Source organism: Rhopalosiphum maidis, chromosome 2 (genome assembly GCF_003676215.2).
Source record: "Rhopalosiphum maidis isolate BTI-1 chromosome 2, ASM367621v3, whole genome shotgun sequence".
Classification (NCBI taxonomy): Eukaryota; Metazoa; Arthropoda; class Insecta; order Hemiptera; family Aphididae; genus Rhopalosiphum; species Rhopalosiphum maidis.
Window position 1 is genome coordinate 12,489,675 of NC_040878.1, and position 20,372 is coordinate 12,510,046.

General features: G+C 33.8%; 4 protein-coding genes across 4 annotated transcripts; 3 read left to right on the forward strand and 1 right to left on the reverse strand.

Annotated features, from left to right (window-relative positions):
- Nucleotides 1-1,316: 1,316 nt before the first annotated feature.
- On the forward strand, nucleotides 1,317-2,584 carry LOC113550914. The gene is made up of 2 exons (XM_026952868.1): nucleotides 1,317-1,589; nucleotides 2,438-2,584. The coding sequence occupies exons 1-2, from the start codon at nucleotides 1,317-1,319 to the stop codon at nucleotides 2,582-2,584; spliced, it is 420 nt and encodes a 139-aa protein (XP_026808669.1).
- Nucleotides 2,585-3,802: 1,218 nt separating this feature from the next.
- LOC113554836 lies at nucleotides 3,803-4,754 on the forward strand. Its single transcript, XM_026958894.1, has 3 exons — nucleotides 3,803-3,925; nucleotides 4,066-4,190; nucleotides 4,492-4,754. The coding sequence occupies exons 1-3, from the start codon at nucleotides 3,806-3,808 to the stop codon at nucleotides 4,649-4,651; spliced, it is 405 nt and encodes a 134-aa protein (XP_026814695.1). The 5' UTR covers nucleotides 3,803-3,805; the 3' UTR covers nucleotides 4,652-4,754.
- A 6,482-nt stretch (nucleotides 4,755-11,236) lies between these two features.
- Nucleotides 11,237-17,516, reverse strand: LOC113553815. The gene is made up of 2 exons (XM_026957357.1): nucleotides 16,262-17,516; nucleotides 11,237-11,515 (listed from the first exon to the last, which is right to left on the reverse strand). The coding sequence occupies exons 1-2, from the start codon at nucleotides 16,722-16,724 to the stop codon at nucleotides 11,496-11,498; spliced, it is 483 nt and encodes a 160-aa protein (XP_026813158.1). The 5' UTR covers nucleotides 16,725-17,516; the 3' UTR covers nucleotides 11,237-11,495.
- A 1,326-nt stretch (nucleotides 17,517-18,842) lies between these two features.
- Nucleotides 18,843-19,618, forward strand: LOC113550917 (uncharacterized mitochondrial protein AtMg00860-like). The gene is made up of 2 exons (XM_026952876.1): nucleotides 18,843-19,183; nucleotides 19,441-19,618. Exons 1-2 carry the CDS (start codon nucleotides 18,843-18,845, stop codon nucleotides 19,616-19,618), a joined length of 519 nt encoding a protein of 172 aa, XP_026808677.1.
- Nucleotides 19,619-20,372: the final 754 nt, after the last annotated feature.

The window sequence follows — 20,372 nt, forward strand, 5'->3', positions numbered from 1 at the left end:
GGCAATATAAATGTGTAATTTATTTCTGTAACCCGTGAATTTGTTTTATTATAATAGATTATTATTTTTGCTCAGTTCTTTACTATATTTTGTTTTTTCTATCTATTAGTTCAAACTCATAGATACAATTTACTATACTCTGAAATAGTAGCTGTATGCAGTTTGGATTGGAATAATGTTTGCATTTACAACATTCAATGTCGTCCGAAATGGAGTACACAAATTCTTAAAGTAAAAAATATATTTAAAAGTTCATGTTATATAAGGTTTAAGACATTTATAAATGTATAGGTACAGAATCATACTTGGTAATATCTATTTAAACTAATAAATCAATTTTTTCAGGTAATTTGTAATTTTAAAAATAAGATATTTTATAATTACTAAAAAGAAATACCTGTTTGATATTTATTACTTATAAAAGAATATTTAAAAAAAAATAAAATATCACTCACATATTTAGTGGATGCTAATGGGCGATACCATTATATAAAGTATTTATTCAACTTTCAGTTTTTATACTTATAAACCTTATTTCTTGTGATTTTGCTTAAGGCTTGAAAAACTATATTTTATTCTTGGTAAACAACAATTATATTTTTGTTAATTTTTTTTTTATTTTTTTTTATTCCCAATTTGTTTAAGAGGACATCATACACCTACATGTGTTGTCTCTGTCTTGTATAAGTACATAGTACAGTTGGTTCAGTAGAACAAATTTTCTGTTGTAAGCTTTGCTATTACAGTTGATTGACCTAATGATTCTATACCTTGTTATCACTATCAGTATTTGTACGTGGTTTTTTTTTTAAATAATTGCATTTTTAAAACGAGTTAAAACTAAGTATAAGATAATGTTCTTTTACCTTCAAGATAGATTATAAGTCAATTCTCTCTAATATTAAAGCTAAAACTTAAAACTGATTCTGCTGATTGAAAATTTGTAGTAGTTCGTATTTGTAAGATGAAAATAATACATAAAGCTTTTTCTTATTATCGTATTTATCAATAAAATTATCAATATTGGGCTTTTCCCGTCTAAATCGGTCTATTCGATGTATTTCGCATGATATTTTAAACAATCGTTACAAAAACTTAAATTGTTGCTACTTTACAAAAATAGATCAATTCTCCCTGAAAAAAAAATCCTGGCTACGCCACTGGTCCTAGGTCTGTTCTAAAAATGTTGTCGACCAAACGATATACACGGTTTTCCGTCAAAGATCATCCTATAAATTTTAAGTCGATTTACCTAAACGGGTACCCTAACGGATTGTATGCTCAATATCGTTCATATATATTATTATATTATATTAATGGTGGATTATACCTTGTATAGGCGGTTTAATGAGGTTTACGACCACAGACAAGGACTTCTCTCGGAGTCTTACCCGAGACATTCCGTCGACTTCCTGTCCGCTTTCCGCAATGTCCGTCAGAACTGCACCGCAGCGTCATCTCCGTCGCCGTCGTCGCCATCGTGTACGGCTGAACATATGGACGTCGAAGGAAAGTGCGCGTTGGTCGTAGACGGAACCAGCGGCGTAGGCTTTGCGTTCGCAGACGAGCTGTTGAAAATGAAAGCCGCCGTAAGTGTATTTACACATTTTAAACGAACCCGACCGACAATATTACTTTAACGATGATACATTTCTATAGTCTCGTTCTACAGTTCTATTAATTGAGTCCGCATAAATAAAATATAATAAAAACTACCTACACAGTAATATTCACTCAAAAGTCAAAATTAAATGATTTTTTTCATTTGGCCCATTCGGGACATCCAAATATTTTTATTCTTGTGGACACTCTTCTAGGAATAGAGTCTAATACACATATACAATTAAAAAGCGAAGTAAAAAAACCACGTAAAGAAATATTAGAAGAAGAAAAATTCTTACAGGAGCAGACAAACAAATATATAAATAAGCAAATTTGGAGATTCGACTTTTTAAAATCTGTATCATATAAATTTTTACCAGCCACTATTTAATTATTAACATTATTGTATTACACATAATAATTATTTTTATTTATTTTATCAAGTGTGATTCAACACTCTACCGATCAGTTCATCGATTTTTGCATATTGGTTTATACGCTCTCAGTATTCGTATAGCTACTAGTGAACGCTTCGTTTTCTTTCCTTCAAAGATTGAAAACGTATTTACGTAACAAAACTATTATTATTATTTTTATACTTAAAAAAAGTATTGTAAGTAGGTATAGTTAATTTTCAAAAAAAAACGTATGTTTATTAAAAAAAATTCTACTTTTCAATAACTGATTTTCAAAAACACCTCCCCCCCCACAAAAAAAAAAAAAACTTTTTTCTGCGTATGTCCCTGCTGTATAATTTATTGTTTTCCCGCTATCGGTGCGCGTAGTTTTAATATTTATTATTTACTATGCATCAAATACGATAATCATTTGGCAGAAGGTCGTCATCACCGGCTTGGACGAACACAAGGGAGCTGAGACAGCCTGCGAACTAAATGAACGCTACGGCCCGGCTAAGGCGGACTTCTATCAAGCCGACACTACCAGTCCGTTAGATGTCGAAAGTAATATACTCTTCTTATAATGATAAAAAAATAAATCCGTATAAATAACACTGTTGTTTCTGTTACGACGGGTATTAAATGCTTACATGCAGAAATGTTCAAATACACCAAAAACAAATTTGAGACACTGGATATTTTTTTTAACAACGCCGAAACGCACAAAGGCAAAGACGCGATTACGACAAACTTCGTGAGTCATATATATATACACCTATAAAATTATTGGAACAGACATAGATACTAGATACATCGTACATATGACAGAATTGATCATAAATACGCACTTTAATCATTTCTACATAGAAGATATCTCCTATTGGTTCTTATAAACCTTTTATACCTACTAATTTTTTCAAAACATTTTTTTTTATACATGATTTAAAGTTATTATGAAACATCAAAAAAATGTTACTACTTATTTTTTTTTTATTTTTTTAAATAATGTCATATATTTTTAATTGTTCACTCCAAAGCAAAATTATTTCTCGGACCTTTAATATAGATATAAGTTCGAATTTCATGCAAGTATGAGTTCATAGCAATGCTTTCGAAATTTATTTTTTAATGGAATTAAATTTAAAAATAGTTCCAGAATTCAAAAATACATTTTATTACCAAAAACGTCAATACTCACGAGAAAATGAGAATTTATATTTTAAATAATCTAATTGTATTTACAGTAAGTAGGTACTCAAGTGAAGAATAATATTTACATTGCGGTACGGCGTATGGATAACAAATCTATGAAATAAAAAATTCTGAAAACCGTATTATGTATATATATATATATATATATAGGTTTTATATATCCTATACCATTCAATTTTTAATAATATTATTATTAGGAGGTACCTATTAAAAAATATCTTATTATTTATAAGCAATTGACATATTTGTATACCTATTTATATTGGATTTAACTTTCTTTAGCTGTGTTTTTAATAGGTTTAACAAATAACTATACCTAACTACCAAACTGGCTATTTTAAAATAATATTTTGACTGAACCACATAAAATAAGTAGATATATTCGTATGTTTCCTCTTTCGCTGATAAATATCCATGGGTTGCACTGGTTGCAGCATTGTTAGGCCTATTAATAGGTATATATGTATAATACCTACACTATAGATACTTTTCCAAAAGACGTTTTATATTTTAAAATTTAAATATTAAAACCAGAATTTGCGATTTTATAACAGGTTTCTAAAATTCATGGAATCATATTGGCCAGCAAAAATATGAAGGATGGCAGCATCATCGTGAACCACACTTCAGCCCTAGGACTCGATCCTAATTCGGAAATGATCGCCCATGGCGCTGCTTCTGCGGGTTTCTTGGTCGCTTCCATGGCTTTTGGCGTGAGTTTGGCATCGCTTTTATTGTTTTAAATAAGCATCGAAATCAATATCGTACAATCAATGTCGACATGCTTAGTGCTTATACAACACGTTATTATTTATTAAACATCTAATTATACAACCTTTTTAATAATCGACAGAAAAGCAAATATTTCAAAAAAACTCAAATTAGGATGACGACATTGTGTAGCGAGCTGATGGCATCGATGTCTGTTGGAGGTACTGTGCCATTTATACGCGATGGACACGAAGCATATAAAAATATGTAAGCATTAAAAAAATAATATTTCATGTAAAATATCGATTAATAGTAGGTTATGAAAAGTAAAGTGGGTACCTATAGCCCATCTAGGTACCTATTTTCTCATAGTGAGAACGAATATGACAATACTCGTTATTATACTTAGAGTAATAAATTATATCAATTTCGTAAGTCTTTGTGATTTATATGGCTTATTGAACATCTATAAGTTTATTAATAATAATATACAAGATACACCTAAAATAGTAATAAGTACCTACCAAACGATTATCAATAATAAATATTTATAATTTTTTTTTTACAGTCAAATTTCAGTTGCCAAGTCTGCAGCTTATTTGGTCAAATATGGACCTAATAATACACTATGGCTTTGTCAACAAAACGGAATATTGAGTTCAGTGAAGTTATATAAGCTTAATGATTTCACTGTAAAATACGGACCAATTATTTCAAATCGAAAATAGTAATTGGTGATTTAAAAACCAAATTAAACAAAATTGTGTTAATGTTTATTAATATAATATAGGACCTATGTGTCGCCTACGTGCCGTCTACCGGGAAGCTGCCGCCAACCAGGTTGTATTTTTTTGTTACTTATGCACTTTGTTGTACTTGCTTATTTTATTATAAACATAGGTATTAATTATTGTTTTATCAAAGGTTGTAACCGGACACCCATGTAAAGGTGTTCGGATTAATATTATAGCATTTTATATGTGATTAATTATTCCTGAGGCGCCCTATAATGGGTTCATTGTAATTATTTATCATTTTCTATTTATTGAGTTTAATATATCTGTTTGTGTTATTATAATTGACGTGTTATTATATTATATATACATATATTTGGGTAACCCATTCCTCTCCTATCGTAACACATACGCAAATTGTTGTTGATAACCGCCAACAATCGTAGGATCGGTATAGGCGTCAACATATGATAGCAGAGCGTGGTTTCCGACCTTTAGGAGGGGGGTTTGGCGCGTGTGTGTTGTGTGTTTAAGTCATTTTTTTTTTTTGTATATATTTTTGAATTCGCGCGAGTGATCGTTGATTTACGCCGGCCGAGACCATAATTTATAAATAGTATACGTAATAAAGCTTGGTGGTTTTTACCTGTCGTTATGGGTGACGAGGCTAAGCAAGAGATGGACCGTATCACTCGGTTACTGGAACATGCCAAGGTCAAACGTACTAGCATTATTGCGCAAATTGGGTCTATACATGATTTAGGCGTGCGAGTGGCGGATGAACCGAAGATAGGTCCCTCGTTTAGCGTTATTGCGGCCGATCTAGATTCATTATGGACTGAAGATGATGGTGTGTTAGATTATTTAGGGGTATAAGCTCGATGAGTATGACGCGGACCCGGGAAAACGCGTGGCATTTGAATTTAAATGTCATATTACTGCCGCGTCGGCTCTTACCAACCACCAGCTCACGGTAAGGCGACACCAGTGCCCTCGTTGACCACGGCAGGTAACCCAACCGGAGCGGCTCATGGTGATGTACTAGGTTTCACTAGTCCCTGTTCCTCCATGTCATCGATTGTTGATTGTTTTTTGTATGGATAAGGGTATGGTTTAAGTGTTATTGGTGTTTGGTTCTTAAGGAGTATGTCGTGCTCTATCAGTTTAGTACGGTCTACTTTGTCGCTAAATACGTCCGGGTATTTATTTAGTACCTCGGTGAGCTCTGCGCGTGTGTGTGTCGCCGTTGATTGGAAGAGATCTGGTGGTGGTTTTATATTGTTTACGCGACCCTTCCAGCATGCAGTTGTTTTTCGAGCCTAAGTGGATTGTGCATGTGGCGTAGCCCAAGATATTTCATTTTCCACGAGGAAGTCGTGTCCCAGTAGTGCGTCACAAAAAAAGTTTCCAGTACGCCTGCCTTAAATATTACGTCTAGGTCCCCTATTTTGGTTAAGAATGTGAAAGTACCTAGTGTTTGGACGGTATGATCGTCCGCTATGCGTACTGGTGTGGGTAGTCCGATTGTTTGTGACCCGATTTTTTTTGGTAATATTTGGGGTTACATACGATTTTTGTGCCTGTGAGTCTAATAGCGTGGTTACGAAGCCTGACCTAAATTCGAGTTCGACAGCTGGTGTCGGAATTTTGTTGGGGTATATTCGCGTCGCTCTACTCAACGTAGGTAGGCTCGTGGTAACTAGACGGTTGGTTTTCGGCTGTGTGATCGGTGTTCTCGGTAGCGGGTTTAACCGCCATTACCAATTGTTTCGTTTCACCTGTCGCTGTACTACGAGCTTGATCCACGAATATAAGCTGAATTTCCAATGTAGTGATCAGTGTGTGTGATGGTGGTGACCTAATGCTATCGGGAATTGTCTTATGTGTTGCGGGTAATATTTTCGGCACGTCGTTTGTTTTAGGCACGATACGTGTATTTTCCGCGGCGGTAGCTGGTTGATAAGGAATACTCCTTTTTCAGCCTTAGCGGTCGCCACCATTTCAGTGCATGGTACTCTTGGCATGCCTTTGACAACTGATGCGCTTTATAGTATACAACGTCGTCCGTTTTAGTGTTTGTTGGTGTTTGTGGTGTGTGTGTTTTAATTGTGACGTTTTGTTCATGAATTTCTCTGTCCCTATCAGGTTGGTAAATCGGTGCGTATGTTGTCCGTGACAGTGTCCAGTTCCTGGTCGCTTTGTCTCTCTGCCGAGGACCAGCACCGAGGGCGGATAGCCCGTCCGGTCATTACGCCTGTTCCTGATTGCAAACAAGATAGGGGTGAGTTACGAGTCCCATGTGTTGTGCTTACCGTCGATCAATATCACCCGTAGGCCTTTTTTTTTGGTTTTTGGTTACGGCGTTCGACCGGGCTGGCTCGCAGATGATGGTATGCCAGCGTTGTCTATCCCTCGGACATCCAGCGTTCTATTGCGGCGCGCATATTGTTGGATACAAATTGTAGGCCGTTGTCGCTGAGACCCACGCGGGGATATCCGTAGCGCGAGAAAAACTCGTTTTATGTGGGCGTCAAACACGCTGTCCGTGCTGGCAGTAGTGGCGGCCGACAATCATGTAGGTACTCCTATGCTGTTTGAAGCGATTGAAGGGTTGGGTAACAAGGTTTTAGATATCGAGTTGCATCCTGACGGAGATTATTTTTGTTATGCGTTGCGCATTGCACAATCGCCCGTATTTACAAAGCGTGGCATTTTATCGCTCGTAGCTCAGATTTTCGATCCGCTTGGTGTCTTAGGTCCCGTCGTATTCTTGGCTAAATTCATCATGCAGAGTACATGGCAACGCGATATGTCTTGGGATGAGGCTGATACGGTACGCAACTGTCGTCGGTACAAAGTATAGGCACCGCAACGACCACCTTATCAACCGCCTTCACGGGCAAAGGCAAAGGGTGGGACGGGAAGACAAATCGGTCTTTGTTTGTATATTTAAAAATATACGGCTCATATTTTTGTAAGCCGCACCAACGTGCTGTCCATATCCGTGTCTATCGATACTATATGGTGCGAAATGAAATAAATGCCGCTAAACGCCATTCCAAAACTCACCTGCCGTATTCAATTCTTGTCAACCCCGCTGAACATATTTCCTGAACGGCCCATCGTGGACTTGACATATCAAGAAGCCGCCGTGACTGTGTTAGGCCCTCCCTACCGATGTCCTTGATGATTGGGCCTTCGTATCCGATTTGCCGTAATTTTTATTTATTCGTATACCTCGGCATATTAACGTGCGGTTAGGCATAGCGTGCTATTTATTAAGGTTCTGTGATGTGTCACAATTAGGATATGCGGTGGTAGTCTATGTACGAATGGCCGATGGTCCCGCTGACACGTCTGTGTTTCTTATTGGCACAAAAACAAGTTGTGATCGAATTGTCCACGGACGCTTTTTTAGCGCCTTTCGATAGGTTCTTTGCGCGTCGTGGTGTACCTATAGTGACGTGTTTTCCGACTGCGGGACCAATTTTGTCGGAGCTGGCAAACAATTGCGTGCAATTATCCAAAGTCCGGAGGGTCAGGTTGCTATCACCAACTCGCGCACCATGTGCCAGTGGCATTTTAACTCCCTCTCCCCCACCCCTAATGCGCAGCACTTCAGGGGTTTATGGCAGGTCGCCATCCGATCAACAAAAAAATGGTTGTTGATACGCACTATATAGGTACGCACACGGTTACGTACGAAGAATTTTCCACGGCATTAGCACGCGACGAAGCGATATTAAATTCACGCCAATGTCAACGGACCCGCACGATCTTGATTATCTTACGCCCGGGCATTTTCTCGTAGGCTAACCACTACTCGCTATTCCGGCTAGGTCAGTCTCCGAGTCACGTCGTAATTTGGTAAACCGGTGACAATTATTGGACCAATGCCATCAGGCATTTTGGCGCCGATGGTCCGCGGAGTACTTGACCGCATTACAGAAAATGGCAAAATGGACTCAAACTGTTCCCAACATCAAAGTAAATGATATGGACGTGGTTTAGACAGACAAAGTCCCCCGCTCTCATGGCTTCTCGGCCGGGTAACGGGGTTATTGCCCGGAATCGATGGTAACGTCTGTGTTGTCTGAATGCTTACACACGCCGGCGTTGTCACCCTAGCTGTGGTCTAACTCGTACTAATGTCTACCAATTAAAAAAAAGGCAATATTTGCTGGAGGTGTGCGTCTAATTAATGTAGTACTTCGGGGATATCATACTGCACACAACATCTCGCGCCTGCCTTGTTTTTCGTCACTATCACGCCTGTATGCCTTTAAATTTTTTTTCTGTTTTGTTATGTATTAGGCAGGAAAGCGGATCAAGTCCCTAATAAAGCATTGATTGTAAATAAAATATCATATTATTATACGGTTATTTACGAGTATGTGTTATTTGTACAGACCATTAATTGTTTTACTACCTATTTTTTATATGTTATATCTCATTATATTAGGATTGTGTTTGAGTCAATTTATTAACATATTATTTGAAATTATAAAAGCAAATTGTTATTATGTATTTTTTTATTACTTTGTTAAGTTATTATTATTACTACGATGACGAGCCCTGTGTTCACGAACTCGTTATATTTTTGTTCGTATCAAAAAAAAAAAAAAAAAAATATGTAAGACGACGTAGGTTGGATGGTGAGTCTTATTGCAATCAATTCAACTGCAGATAACATTCCAGACGTCCGTTTCCGGCTCAAATCAGTTCTTGTGTAAGATGACTCTCGGGGCGGGGAGGATGTTCGAGCGCAGAACAATTTTGCAGCAATATAAACTTGCACCGGACACCACAGGTGTTTGGGCTTTGTCTTTTTCTAACGGTTAAACCCGACGCACGTATTTATACGACCGATATTGCGCACCGCCCAAAAACCTAGTAGTCAATATTTTTTTATACCGAACGGTTTTATATTTGTGTACGTCAGCACTGTGGTTTATTAACGTCTCAAGCTGACTACAACGGTCGTTAAATCATTTACATATTATTGTGATGTGCATTCTCATGTGCGAGTACCACTTTATCGTCCGTGGATCATCTCGCTGTCCTCCAACTGCGAAGGACCTACGTGTAGCCTACGTGCCGTCTATCAAGGAAGTTGCCGCCAACCAGGTCGTATTTTTTTATTTATGTAATTTGTTGTACTTGCTTATTTTATTATAAACATAGGTATTAATTATTGTTATATCAAAGGTTGTAACCGGACACCCATGTAAAGGTGTTCGGATTAATATTATAGTATTATATATATGATTAATTATTACCGGGGCAGGGTATTATAATTGACGTGCTATTATATATATATATATATATATATATTTGAGTAACTCATTCCGCTCTTGTCGTAACACATACGCAAGTCGCAACCTATTTTCTCACAATGGGAACGAATATGACAATACTCGTTATTATTCTTAGATTAATAAATTATATCAATTTCATGTCTTTGTGAGTTATTGACTTATTAAAAATCTATAAGTATATTAATAATACTACACAAGATACACCTAAAACAGTAATAAGTACCTATCTAACCATTATCAATAATAAATAATATTTATAATTTTTTTTTTACAGTCAAATTTCAGTTGACAAGTCTGTAGCTTATTTGGTCAAATATGGTTCTAATAATACACTATGGCTTTGTCAACAAAACGGAATATCGAGTTCGGTGAAGTTACATAAGATTAATGAATTCACTATAAAATACGAACCAATTATTTCAATCGAAAATTGTAATTGGGGATTTAAAAACCAAATTAAAAAAAAATTGTTTTAATGTTTATGATATAATATAATGATTAATTGTATAATTTATTTATTTTAAATATAAACCGATCAAGATATTATGTTATGAAAATAACTTATATTCAATAAGAAATGCAAGGTTTAGGGCTTAAACTTTAGGCATGAAGTTATATTAAAACTAATTTCAATAACAAGTTGACTATTTTTGTATAAATAAATTTAAACAGATTGAAATCCAATAGCTTTTATTAAGTCTGTAAGTATTATTTGAATAATGTGATTAGTATCATAATCTCTCTTTAACTATTATTCCAATATATTGTAATGTTTTAGGTACCTTAGTATAAGTATACCATTGGCATATACTCATAATTGGACAAATGTGTAATGAACTTGATATGATGTTTATATGATTTTTTAAATGTTATCTATTACAATTAGTGTTATAGAACTAAACCTTATGGAGGAATTCCCTCAAGTCAATTTTAATATTTCCTATGAGTAATAGGTACTTATGAAGGCACAGCACCATATATGTTGTCTTCTTTTTACAAAAGTACAAAAAGGCAAATTTGTGTTCAGTTGTTTTGAATTATAAGCTTTAATAATTTAGTGAATACAATTGGTTAATTATCAAACTTGAGATAAGAATATGATCTATTAATCTGTGTTTCTTAAGATATTTGAATTTCTAAGTGACTTCAAATAAAAAATGATTTGGGTCTATTATTCAAGAAATATACCATTTATTTAAAAGAAAAATACTAAATAAATAACTGTATATCTGCATGAGTAGTTTATTACATTATTAAAATATTATTATTATTAAAAGTTCACACATAATGCAACAATAAAGAAGTCTCAAATAAATTTATGATAATTATGATATTAATAAAAAAAGAAATGTATATTTTATGTTTTTGAATTAAACTATATAAGTAAAAAAAAAAATAACATTTTATAAACATGAACATTATTATAGTCTAAAATATGCTATAGGTTGGTACAGTCAAATTTCAAAATAGTTGCAGGCGAGTAGAAAAGGATAAAAACAAAGTTTAGATTCCTTTACAATTCATTGAATTGCACAGGATTCTGAAACAAAATATGCATTTTATTTTTTAACCAATCACTTACAATCAAATAGAATATAATAATCAAAACTAACTACAAAAACATAACAACGTTCTTAAAACTGATAGTACATTAATTGAATATATTTTTAAAATATTAATATAATTTTTACATTGATTAATCATATTTTAACAATTTAATATGATTATCTGTCTTCTTGATAAAAACACAAAATCAGATAAAAAAAAAACAGATCCTAAGATTAAGGGAATGCAACAATAACTTTTTCTAACTGAGATACATATTATTAATACCACAACTAGTTATTTATATTTTCTGTTCAATATAAAATGAAATATAAAATGTTTTGTATGTAAAAATTTATTTTAAAATTAAAAATTTTATAATTTGCAATACAAGGATTTTAAAGAGGACGAAACAAGGTTAAATTATTCATCAGCTACTCTTTTCATAAAGCATAAAATTTTGAATATTTCACAAGAAATAGTTCCATATGAGTATTAGGATTAAGAGAAAAAATGATCCAGTGAAAAAATATTGTAATAATTTTTATTTCACTTTATGTTTTGAAATAATAATCTATACATCGAACCTCTTAAAATTGTCACTGTTGTATCCTCTTAATTCACAAATGATATTAATTAATTTAATTAAAATAATTTGAAATAAAAACATTTTTCCTTGGTAAGTTCTACATTACACAGATTAATTAGCTATGTTCCTATTGTATAATAGTTCCCAGTTATTCAACTAATAAAAAATAATGTATTTTTATATAGTTATTTACTGCAATATTATAATATTTACGTATTAATTTTCTTTTTGAATCAAACACATAATATATTGCAAATGTTAAATGTTAGTAATACAGTGTTAATATGAATCTTGTGATAGTATTTATTATAGCTACCACTGATTATGTCCAGGAGTATGTTAAATTTCCATATGATTAAATAAATAATAATAATAATCATCAATAAGTTTTAATTTATGGGCTCAATTGTTTATATTATATTATATTATTTATTTGAGTTTACAGATTTTAAATTTTTGAAAAAAATTAATTGTATTTCTATATAATATATTATGTAAAAAAAATTGGTAACTACCTTACTACCTACCTGATAAAATACAATATGTGTATGTATGTAATACTTAGATAATATTTTAAAAGACTGTGCTATAATGTATTTATTAAAATTATATTGATCAGGTATGCGCGTTAATATTTGATTCTTTGAATACATTTTGTGTACTAAAATAGTGTATATTCTATAGTATCTTTCTATACAAAAAAAGCATGACATATTGTGGATAAATATATTAAAAAGACAATTAATAAGAATATCCAAGCTTCATCGGGGTTTTATGCAAAATTACTAATAACTTTCAAGTTTCAAGACCAAAAAATACATTTACAACATAATGTAATAAATTTAATAAATGTACTATGGATTATTTCACTTACTACACTCACAATATTCACATTGTCCGCGATCCAACGCAGTCGGATAGCCATCCTATGCGAATTAATTAATATAAATTATTATATATTAATATATATTAATGAATTAATATAAATCGATTTTCCCAAAAGATAGGACGTTAACACTTCGTTCGACTTAAACTTTTTCTCTTATAATACAACATCAGACTTTCGATGTTAAGAGGTATGATAATTCACCGTAGTCGGATTGCCCTGCCTAGCAACGATTTGCATCAAGTGATGATGACTGTTATCTAGACATTCAATTATAATTACTTTATTTATTTTATTCTTATATAAAAAAAGCACCGGGCAAACGATACGATATGTATCCAATCCGCCGTAGGTGGATTGCTCAGCCAGGTATCAATTTGCAATGGTTGAGGACTGATAGCTAGACGCTCAATTACCATTTTTGGTTACACATTTATCTTTTTGAATTCAAACAAGCACCGGGCAAGCGTCAAGACAAACTTTTACACCGAATGTTAATTGATTACTAATAACTCACAATCATGGTAATCGACTTTATAAAAATTTTTAGTTACCGATTTCGAATCGCGGACGTTTCGTCCTCGTCCAAAAAACGAGTCCACTAACGTTTCGTCCCTGTCTATTATTAAGATATGACATTTGGCTCCCGGGAGTTATATAGATTTTTTTATACCTACCCATAGGACGTTGGGCAGGACCCGTTTGGGCCTATTTTTCTAAAAAACAACTTGTTTGGACCAGCATTTTTCTTCTCATTTTATTTTTAACAGGCATAGGACTGTTTTTGGCATGGTTATAAATGCTGTTTCTTATTTGTATTTTTTTTATTATTATTGTTTTTTTTCTATATAATATGTATGATTACTTCGTCTTAAAGATAAAAATATTAAAAAATAAATAGTTACAATATAAAATGTGTTAAATTATTAATTTTTTAAATAAGAGTTGACTAAATTACGAAAATGGTTTTTTTTTATGAACTATTTAAATTCGAGCTACTTAAAATATTAGTCCATTAATCTTTAAGTACGCCAATAATTGAGATATCTGTATCATTTTTTTTAAACATATTATTTGAAATTTATAATATTTTCAGCATAGTTTGTCTAGTTTGAACTTGGAAATCTTTACAATAAGAACGTACTAAAAAAAAAAAAATTGGCCCAAACAAGTTCACAAAATACTGGTCTAAACGGATTGCATTTTTATTAATGTCCTAAACGTCTCTGACCCAAACGCGCCTCGACCGTTAGGTTAGGTTATTACGTTCTAAATTAATTAACTCAAATTTTTGGTGTACTTTGATTCTACATACGTTATTAGAACATACAAATCTATTCCTACAGAGTACGGTACGATTAGGTTAGTACGACGTCCGCCAATATTTTCTCCGTATATGTAAAACGTGTATAATGCCACAAAAGATTATGGTCGAACCAACATCGTGTTTGAAGGATAGCCGCTATTAATTATATAAAACAGTTAGTCTTATGCTAGTAAAATCGTGTAAAATAACACAATTTTGAAAAATATGAATATAAAAAAATGAAACAAATATAAAAATAAAAATTAAATATAAAAATTTTATTTTAGCATTCAAGCAGTGCAACGGTTTACGTACTAATTCGTAGATGTTATAGCATAAACACGGATAATATATATTTATATTAGCATGAGACTCTTAATCTCGGGGTCGTGGGTTTGAGCTCCAAGTCGGGCGCCTGCAATTTGTAATGAATAAAAAATAAGCTCGTAAGTTGCTATTGATGAAACTTTACCTTATAATATCTAGATGTTGTGGTCAAGTACTTTTAACGAATAATAATCGATGGGGCTAGGAGTAGCTATAATCCTGAATTTACTTTTATTATAAGCCTGTACATATATTATTACGATTTGTGAGGATCGTGAATACAGATTTATAAATATATTATTTATTTTACACTTTTTTATATTGCAGTATTACACCAGAGTCTGTGTTGTCTTACTCAATAATGATCTCATTACTCTCGATATATAATTATATATTAATATGATTTCTTATCTGATAATCGTTGTTGATAAGATGACAAATAGAATCTAAATGATTACGTTGGTATTGAAAAATATGTTGAAATAAAATCAAAACAATTGTAGTTCGGATTTGAATATTAATTTATAACTTCACAACATTAGAAAATAGTCATAGGCGTGCGCAGACCTGAATTTCGGGGGGTGTCTACAATTTTTTCGGGCCCTCTCTTAACAAGATATGTTCATATTTTAATAAATTATAATGCATGAATAAACATTACTTACATTATACCACATATTAATCAGTAGTATTACTACTATTACTAGTTCCAAGTTATATAATATTTCATTAGATAGTTGGATCTAAAATTTATTTTCTAGAAAATCGCAATATATTTTATTTATTATTTTTACTTTTGTAGTAAATAAAATCTAGCTGTTATAATCATAATAAGTTTTACCACGCAAATTAAAAATATTTTAAATTGTATTGTTTTTTTTTTATCCCAAAACATAATTTTTTACAACATATTTTAGAAAAAATATTATTTTTATTCTAGTAACATAAGTTAAAATACGGACCCATAAATATGCTATAGGATCTACATTTTAGGGCCCCAATTACATGTCGGGGGGTGCTCTAATCACAGGCCACGCTGATATTCCAACAGGTGTAGCAAATCTGTGTCCCATAAGAACCCGTGCTAAATTCAAAAAGTGTCCCTTCTGGTTACTCCATAGAGTAATTACATTAATTGTATGATTAGTAAATATATAAATTGATTATTTTTATAGTATGATTAAATAGTTGGGGTTTTTTTTTATATAATATGAATATAATTGATTAAATAGTTTTATATAATATAAATAATATTAATATAATTGATTAAATATTTCCATATAATATAAATAAAATTGATTTAAGTAGTTTTTTTTTTTTTTTGGTTATTAGATTTAACATATTGTTTGTAAATCAATGATAAAAGAAAAAAAGAAAAGTGAAATTATTTGAAGTGATTGTTAGTTTAGTAAATCATAAAACTATTTATTAAGTAATTTGGGTAAATATTAATTAGTAATTTGCAATTCCAAGTATCATCAAGTATTGGAAGAATTGCTAACCAAACTTTCAACCTATTGTCGGGGTTAATCGCGTCCACCAAAAAGCTCACAAGTACATCCAGTGTACATCAATTTATAACACCCAGCATTAATCCAGTATTTCACGTGGTTATCTACTATTATGGCGTTACCTGTCAAAATACCAACTTTCTGAGCCATCAGGAAACATCCAACAAACGGTATTGCTGATAGCGCCTCAAATGTCATTAGAGTCGACTGCATAACTGCCGTCGTATCCATAATAGTTCCCATAGTTGAAGCACAATACTTAATCGTCCCTTCGGTGGTATTAGGACAATATTCACATCTGTATATGTATGACTTATCAGAGTGTTCAGCATTGTGCTGCAAGCATCCAGCTACGTTAATTGTGTGTGTAAACTTGATGGCGGCGGCGGAAGCAGCCAAAACCGCTGACACGATGTTAACTCCTGGTACACAACTAGTAACCGAGGAAACCATCCCGACGACATATGTAATAATAGATCCAACCTCCAGTGTATTTGCATAGTGTTCATCTGAACAGTCGCACAATGTTAAGACACAAATGGCCAGTACCATTGAAACAATTGAAAGAACCCGGACACCGTTCATGCTTGTGATTTATATTTGAAGAAAATAAAATAAAATAAAACAGCTGATCTTGTACTGGTATCTTTGGCAGAAAGCCGTCAATTGAAAATTAGATTTGTCCCCGGCTTTACGTTATCGCGCTCTCTTGACGTCGACGTTTTCTGATTACTGTATATGCCGTTTTTTTTTCGAAAATTTCGGCGAGTTTTCGACTTTTAAAGCCTATTTCGGCGATTGTTGTGGCGTTTTTCGGCCCCGCGCGCGATCGTGTTTTTCGCGTACTCCGTGTTTTTACGGCCGGCAGAGTGCCCGTTTATTACTTATTTGTTTCCTTGGGGCCGCAATCGGGCTAACCGTGACAGGCAGCCGACCGACGTTCTTGCCGATTTTATTTCGACTTCTTCCGTCTCCGACGATCCGTTTCGCGTTTTTCGACCCGGAGGTGATGTTTTTCGCGTAACGCGTGTCTTTTAAACGCCGCGAGTGTACCGTTTATGCGTTAAATCCGATCGTGTGATTAGACCGCATGATCGGAATCGCCGACGTGGAAGGGAACGTACGAGGTATGCATATCGATTATATTAATTATTTTGCTTGGATTGCACTGTTTGTTGTATGTTATATCTCAGTGCGTGTTGTAGGCCCTCTGTTCGTCGATTTGTGTCGAATACAAGTCGTTTTCGTAGCCTTCGTACACTGTCGTTCTAGACCGTTGACGATACTGAATCAGCACTACAGATTATTAAGCTATTGCATAGCTTTTATAGTTATATCGCGGGCCTGGTGTGGTGTCTGAAAAATAATTTTTGGAACAAAAAAGCGTGACTGTAAGCGTAAGCGCTAAGATCCTCCTCTCTGTCAACTGCGCGGCGAATCGAACGCCGTGACGGTGTGTATTTCTTTAAACATCAAATGTGTATATACTAGCTATATTAGTATTTATTATCATGTGTTGCAGATGTATGGTCAATTGTCGTGGAGCGTTGTTTGCGCAATGTTGATTTACTCATATACTACATGATATAGCTTTGTATGCATAAATTTATTAAATTATTTTGTTTAATTTAGTAGCTATTGTGTATGTTTTTAATATTATACAATTGATTATATTTACTATTCATAAATGATATAAACTCTTTAAATAAATTTAATTTAGTATACTTTTATGCTATAATAGTTTCCTACTTAATATCAAATATAGTATCTAATATAAAAAAAACCATATATGTGTATTGATGTATATCTAAATATTTTATTTTTTGAACCGAGCACAAATATACAATTTATATTTTTCTATTAGGTTTAGGATAATTATTTGTATAGATATTATATTGAATATTTAAGTATAATTTTACAGGATTTGAATGATTGAACAAATTATATTTTGTGTTTATTGACGATGAAGGTCAATTCGCATAGTACTGTACATTTATAGAGAGTTGTATATTAGTGGATTAACTGATACTATTAACACGGTACGCAAAGTATACAAACTCGCGCGAAACTTACCAAAATATCAAATAAATATGCGGTAGCATTCAGTGTAAAAGTAGGAAGTACCAAATTAATTGAACACGAAATTTTGCTTAAAGACCCATCACCTATCGCGCTCTAACCATATCCTTGTCCACAACAGAAACAAACTGCTATCGATGATATGGTGCGCGATATAGAACTCCAGGGGCTCGTTGAACCTAGCACCTCACCGTGGGCTGCTCCGATAGTATTGGCAAAGAAAAAGTACGGATCATTCCGTCTATGTGTCGACTACAGGCGGCTTAACGACGTAACCGAATCCGACGCGTACCGGCGTACCCCATGACAAATTTAAACAAAATGATTAGGCAAATGTGGGGCGCGAAAATTTTCTGTATATTTGATCTGCAAAGTGGTTACTGGCAAGTTTCGCTGCACGGAAAAGCATGAGAATACACGGCATTCCGGACGCGTAAAGGCCTATTCCAATTTAGAATCCTCTCTTTCGGTCTAAAAAATAGTCCGTTGATCTTATCGTGAGTTCGTATAAGTTTACCTAGACAATATAGTAGTATTTTAAAGGAACGAGTACGAACACCAGGCCCACTTAGATAAAGTTCTAGAGCGACTAAAGAGGTTTGGACTAACGTGCAACACAAAAAAATGGAAAATCGGGTTACGCGAAATTTAATTTTTGGGCACATTGTAGACGCGGAAGGGATACAAAAACAACCGGAAAAATTGGTCTGCATCGACAATTTTCCGGTCCCGCGTAAAGTAAAGGATGTACAGAAATTTTTGGGAGTGTGCAACTGGTACAATCAGTTCGTAGATAACTACGTGGACACCATAGCACCCCTAACAAATTTATTAAAGCAGGGAATTAGGTGGAGATGGACAGATGTCGAACAACGCGCGTTCAAATCAATAAAAAACGCGCTAGTCACACCACCGAATTGTTCTCACCCGATACAGCAAATCGTTTTGTCTACAAACCGATGCAAGTGAGATAGACGCGGATGCAGTTCTTTTCCAACAATGTCCTACGCAATCAAAAAGTTTAGCGAAACACAAAAACGGTATGCCGCGGTCGAACGCAAATGCCTAGCTGTAATACGGGCGACCGACAAATTTTGCCCCCACCTAGAGACCCGACGTTATGAACTCCTTACCGACAACTCAGCGCTGATGTGGATAGGGCTAAAGACAAAAATTAAAAATTAACACGTTGGTCACTAAAACTAGCTAATTTAAATTTTAGTACAGTACACGTCCCGGGAATACATAATGAAGCACCAGATTTGTTATCCTGCGACTCGGTACCTGGCTCATTCGTAGACGAGGAGCGACTCGAAGAAAAATTGGTCGGAGCATCTACATCTCCGACGACCAATGTTGACCCCGAGGCCGATCGCATCTTCTCTATGTTCGAAAACTAAAACAGTGACGCCCTCCTACCGCAACCACACTAGAACAGTGGCAGTCCGATGACACCTCGAAACGCGACGTCATTGCAGGTCTCAAGTTAGACGGTCTAGCGCGTAACACGAGGAACGCCAAAATGGGAACCGACACATGTCTTTTCCGACAGGCTTTTGCGCGTAAACATCGGCCCTAACCCACTCATTGTGATACCAAAGTCCAAAGCACAGCTCATGATTTGGAGGTGTCACGATCACGTCTTATCCAACCACCCCGGCTGGAAAGAGACGTACCGGGCAGTTCGACAACGGTATTATTTTATTATTTTATCATTTTATTATTAAAATAAAAAACTTAAAAAATATAAGGATAAAAAATATTTTAAAATATAATTTTTTAATAAAAACGTTGTTTTTAACAACTTGAAACTATGTAAAAAATATTTTCAAAAGCATGAATACCTTTTGAAATAATGAGTGTTTTATGATAAAAGAATCACCCTGTACATACTATTCAAACGATAAGTAAACATTTTGCTATCAATGTTAGGAAAAAGGAAACCTATGTAGTTTTGTACAATGTTAGATATATTTATTAAATATTTCAATTAGTTCTAAAATATAATTTTTTTTGTAGAAACATGGACCAACCATAACTATAAGTAAAAAAAAATCTATTTGTCAAAATTGATCAGGTTACTTTGTTAAAAGGTTGCACTGAGATTGTCATGGTAAATGGCCGTCCATTTACCATCTTCAACGATTCTGGTTT

Excerpts from the sequence above, each read along its gene's own strand:
- LOC113553815 (XM_026957357.1), bottom strand. The coding sequence starts at position 16,724 with ATGAACGGTGTCCGGGTTCTTTCAATTGTTTCAATGGTACTGGCCATT. Across the intron at positions 11,516-16,261 it reads GAAAGTTGGTATTTTGACAG|AATCCTGTGCAATTCAATGA; the intron begins GTAACGCCATAA and ends ATTTTGTTTCAG.
- LOC113550914 (XM_026952868.1), top strand. The coding sequence starts at position 1,317 with ATGGTGGATTATACCTTGTATAGGCGGTTTAATGAGGTTTACGACCAC. Across the intron at positions 1,590-2,437 it reads TGTTGAAAATGAAAGCCGCC|AAGGTCGTCATCACCGGCTT; the intron begins GTAAGTGTATTT and ends ATCATTTGGCAG.
- LOC113550917 (XM_026952876.1), top strand. The coding sequence starts at position 18,843 with ATGGAAAATCGGGTTACGCGAAATTTAATTTTTGGGCACATTGTAGAC. Across the intron at positions 19,184-19,440 it reads TTGTCTACAAACCGATGCAA|TACAGTACACGTCCCGGGAA; the intron begins GTGAGATAGACG and ends TTTAAATTTTAG.
- LOC113554836 (XM_026958894.1), top strand. The coding sequence starts at position 3,806 with ATGAAGGATGGCAGCATCATCGTGAACCACACTTCAGCCCTAGGACTC. Across the intron at positions 3,926-4,065 it reads TCGCTTCCATGGCTTTTGGC|AAAAGCAAATATTTCAAAAA; the intron begins GTGAGTTTGGCA and ends AATAATCGACAG. Across the intron at positions 4,191-4,491 it reads CACGAAGCATATAAAAATAT|TCAAATTTCAGTTGCCAAGT; the intron begins GTAAGCATTAAA and ends TTTTTTTTACAG.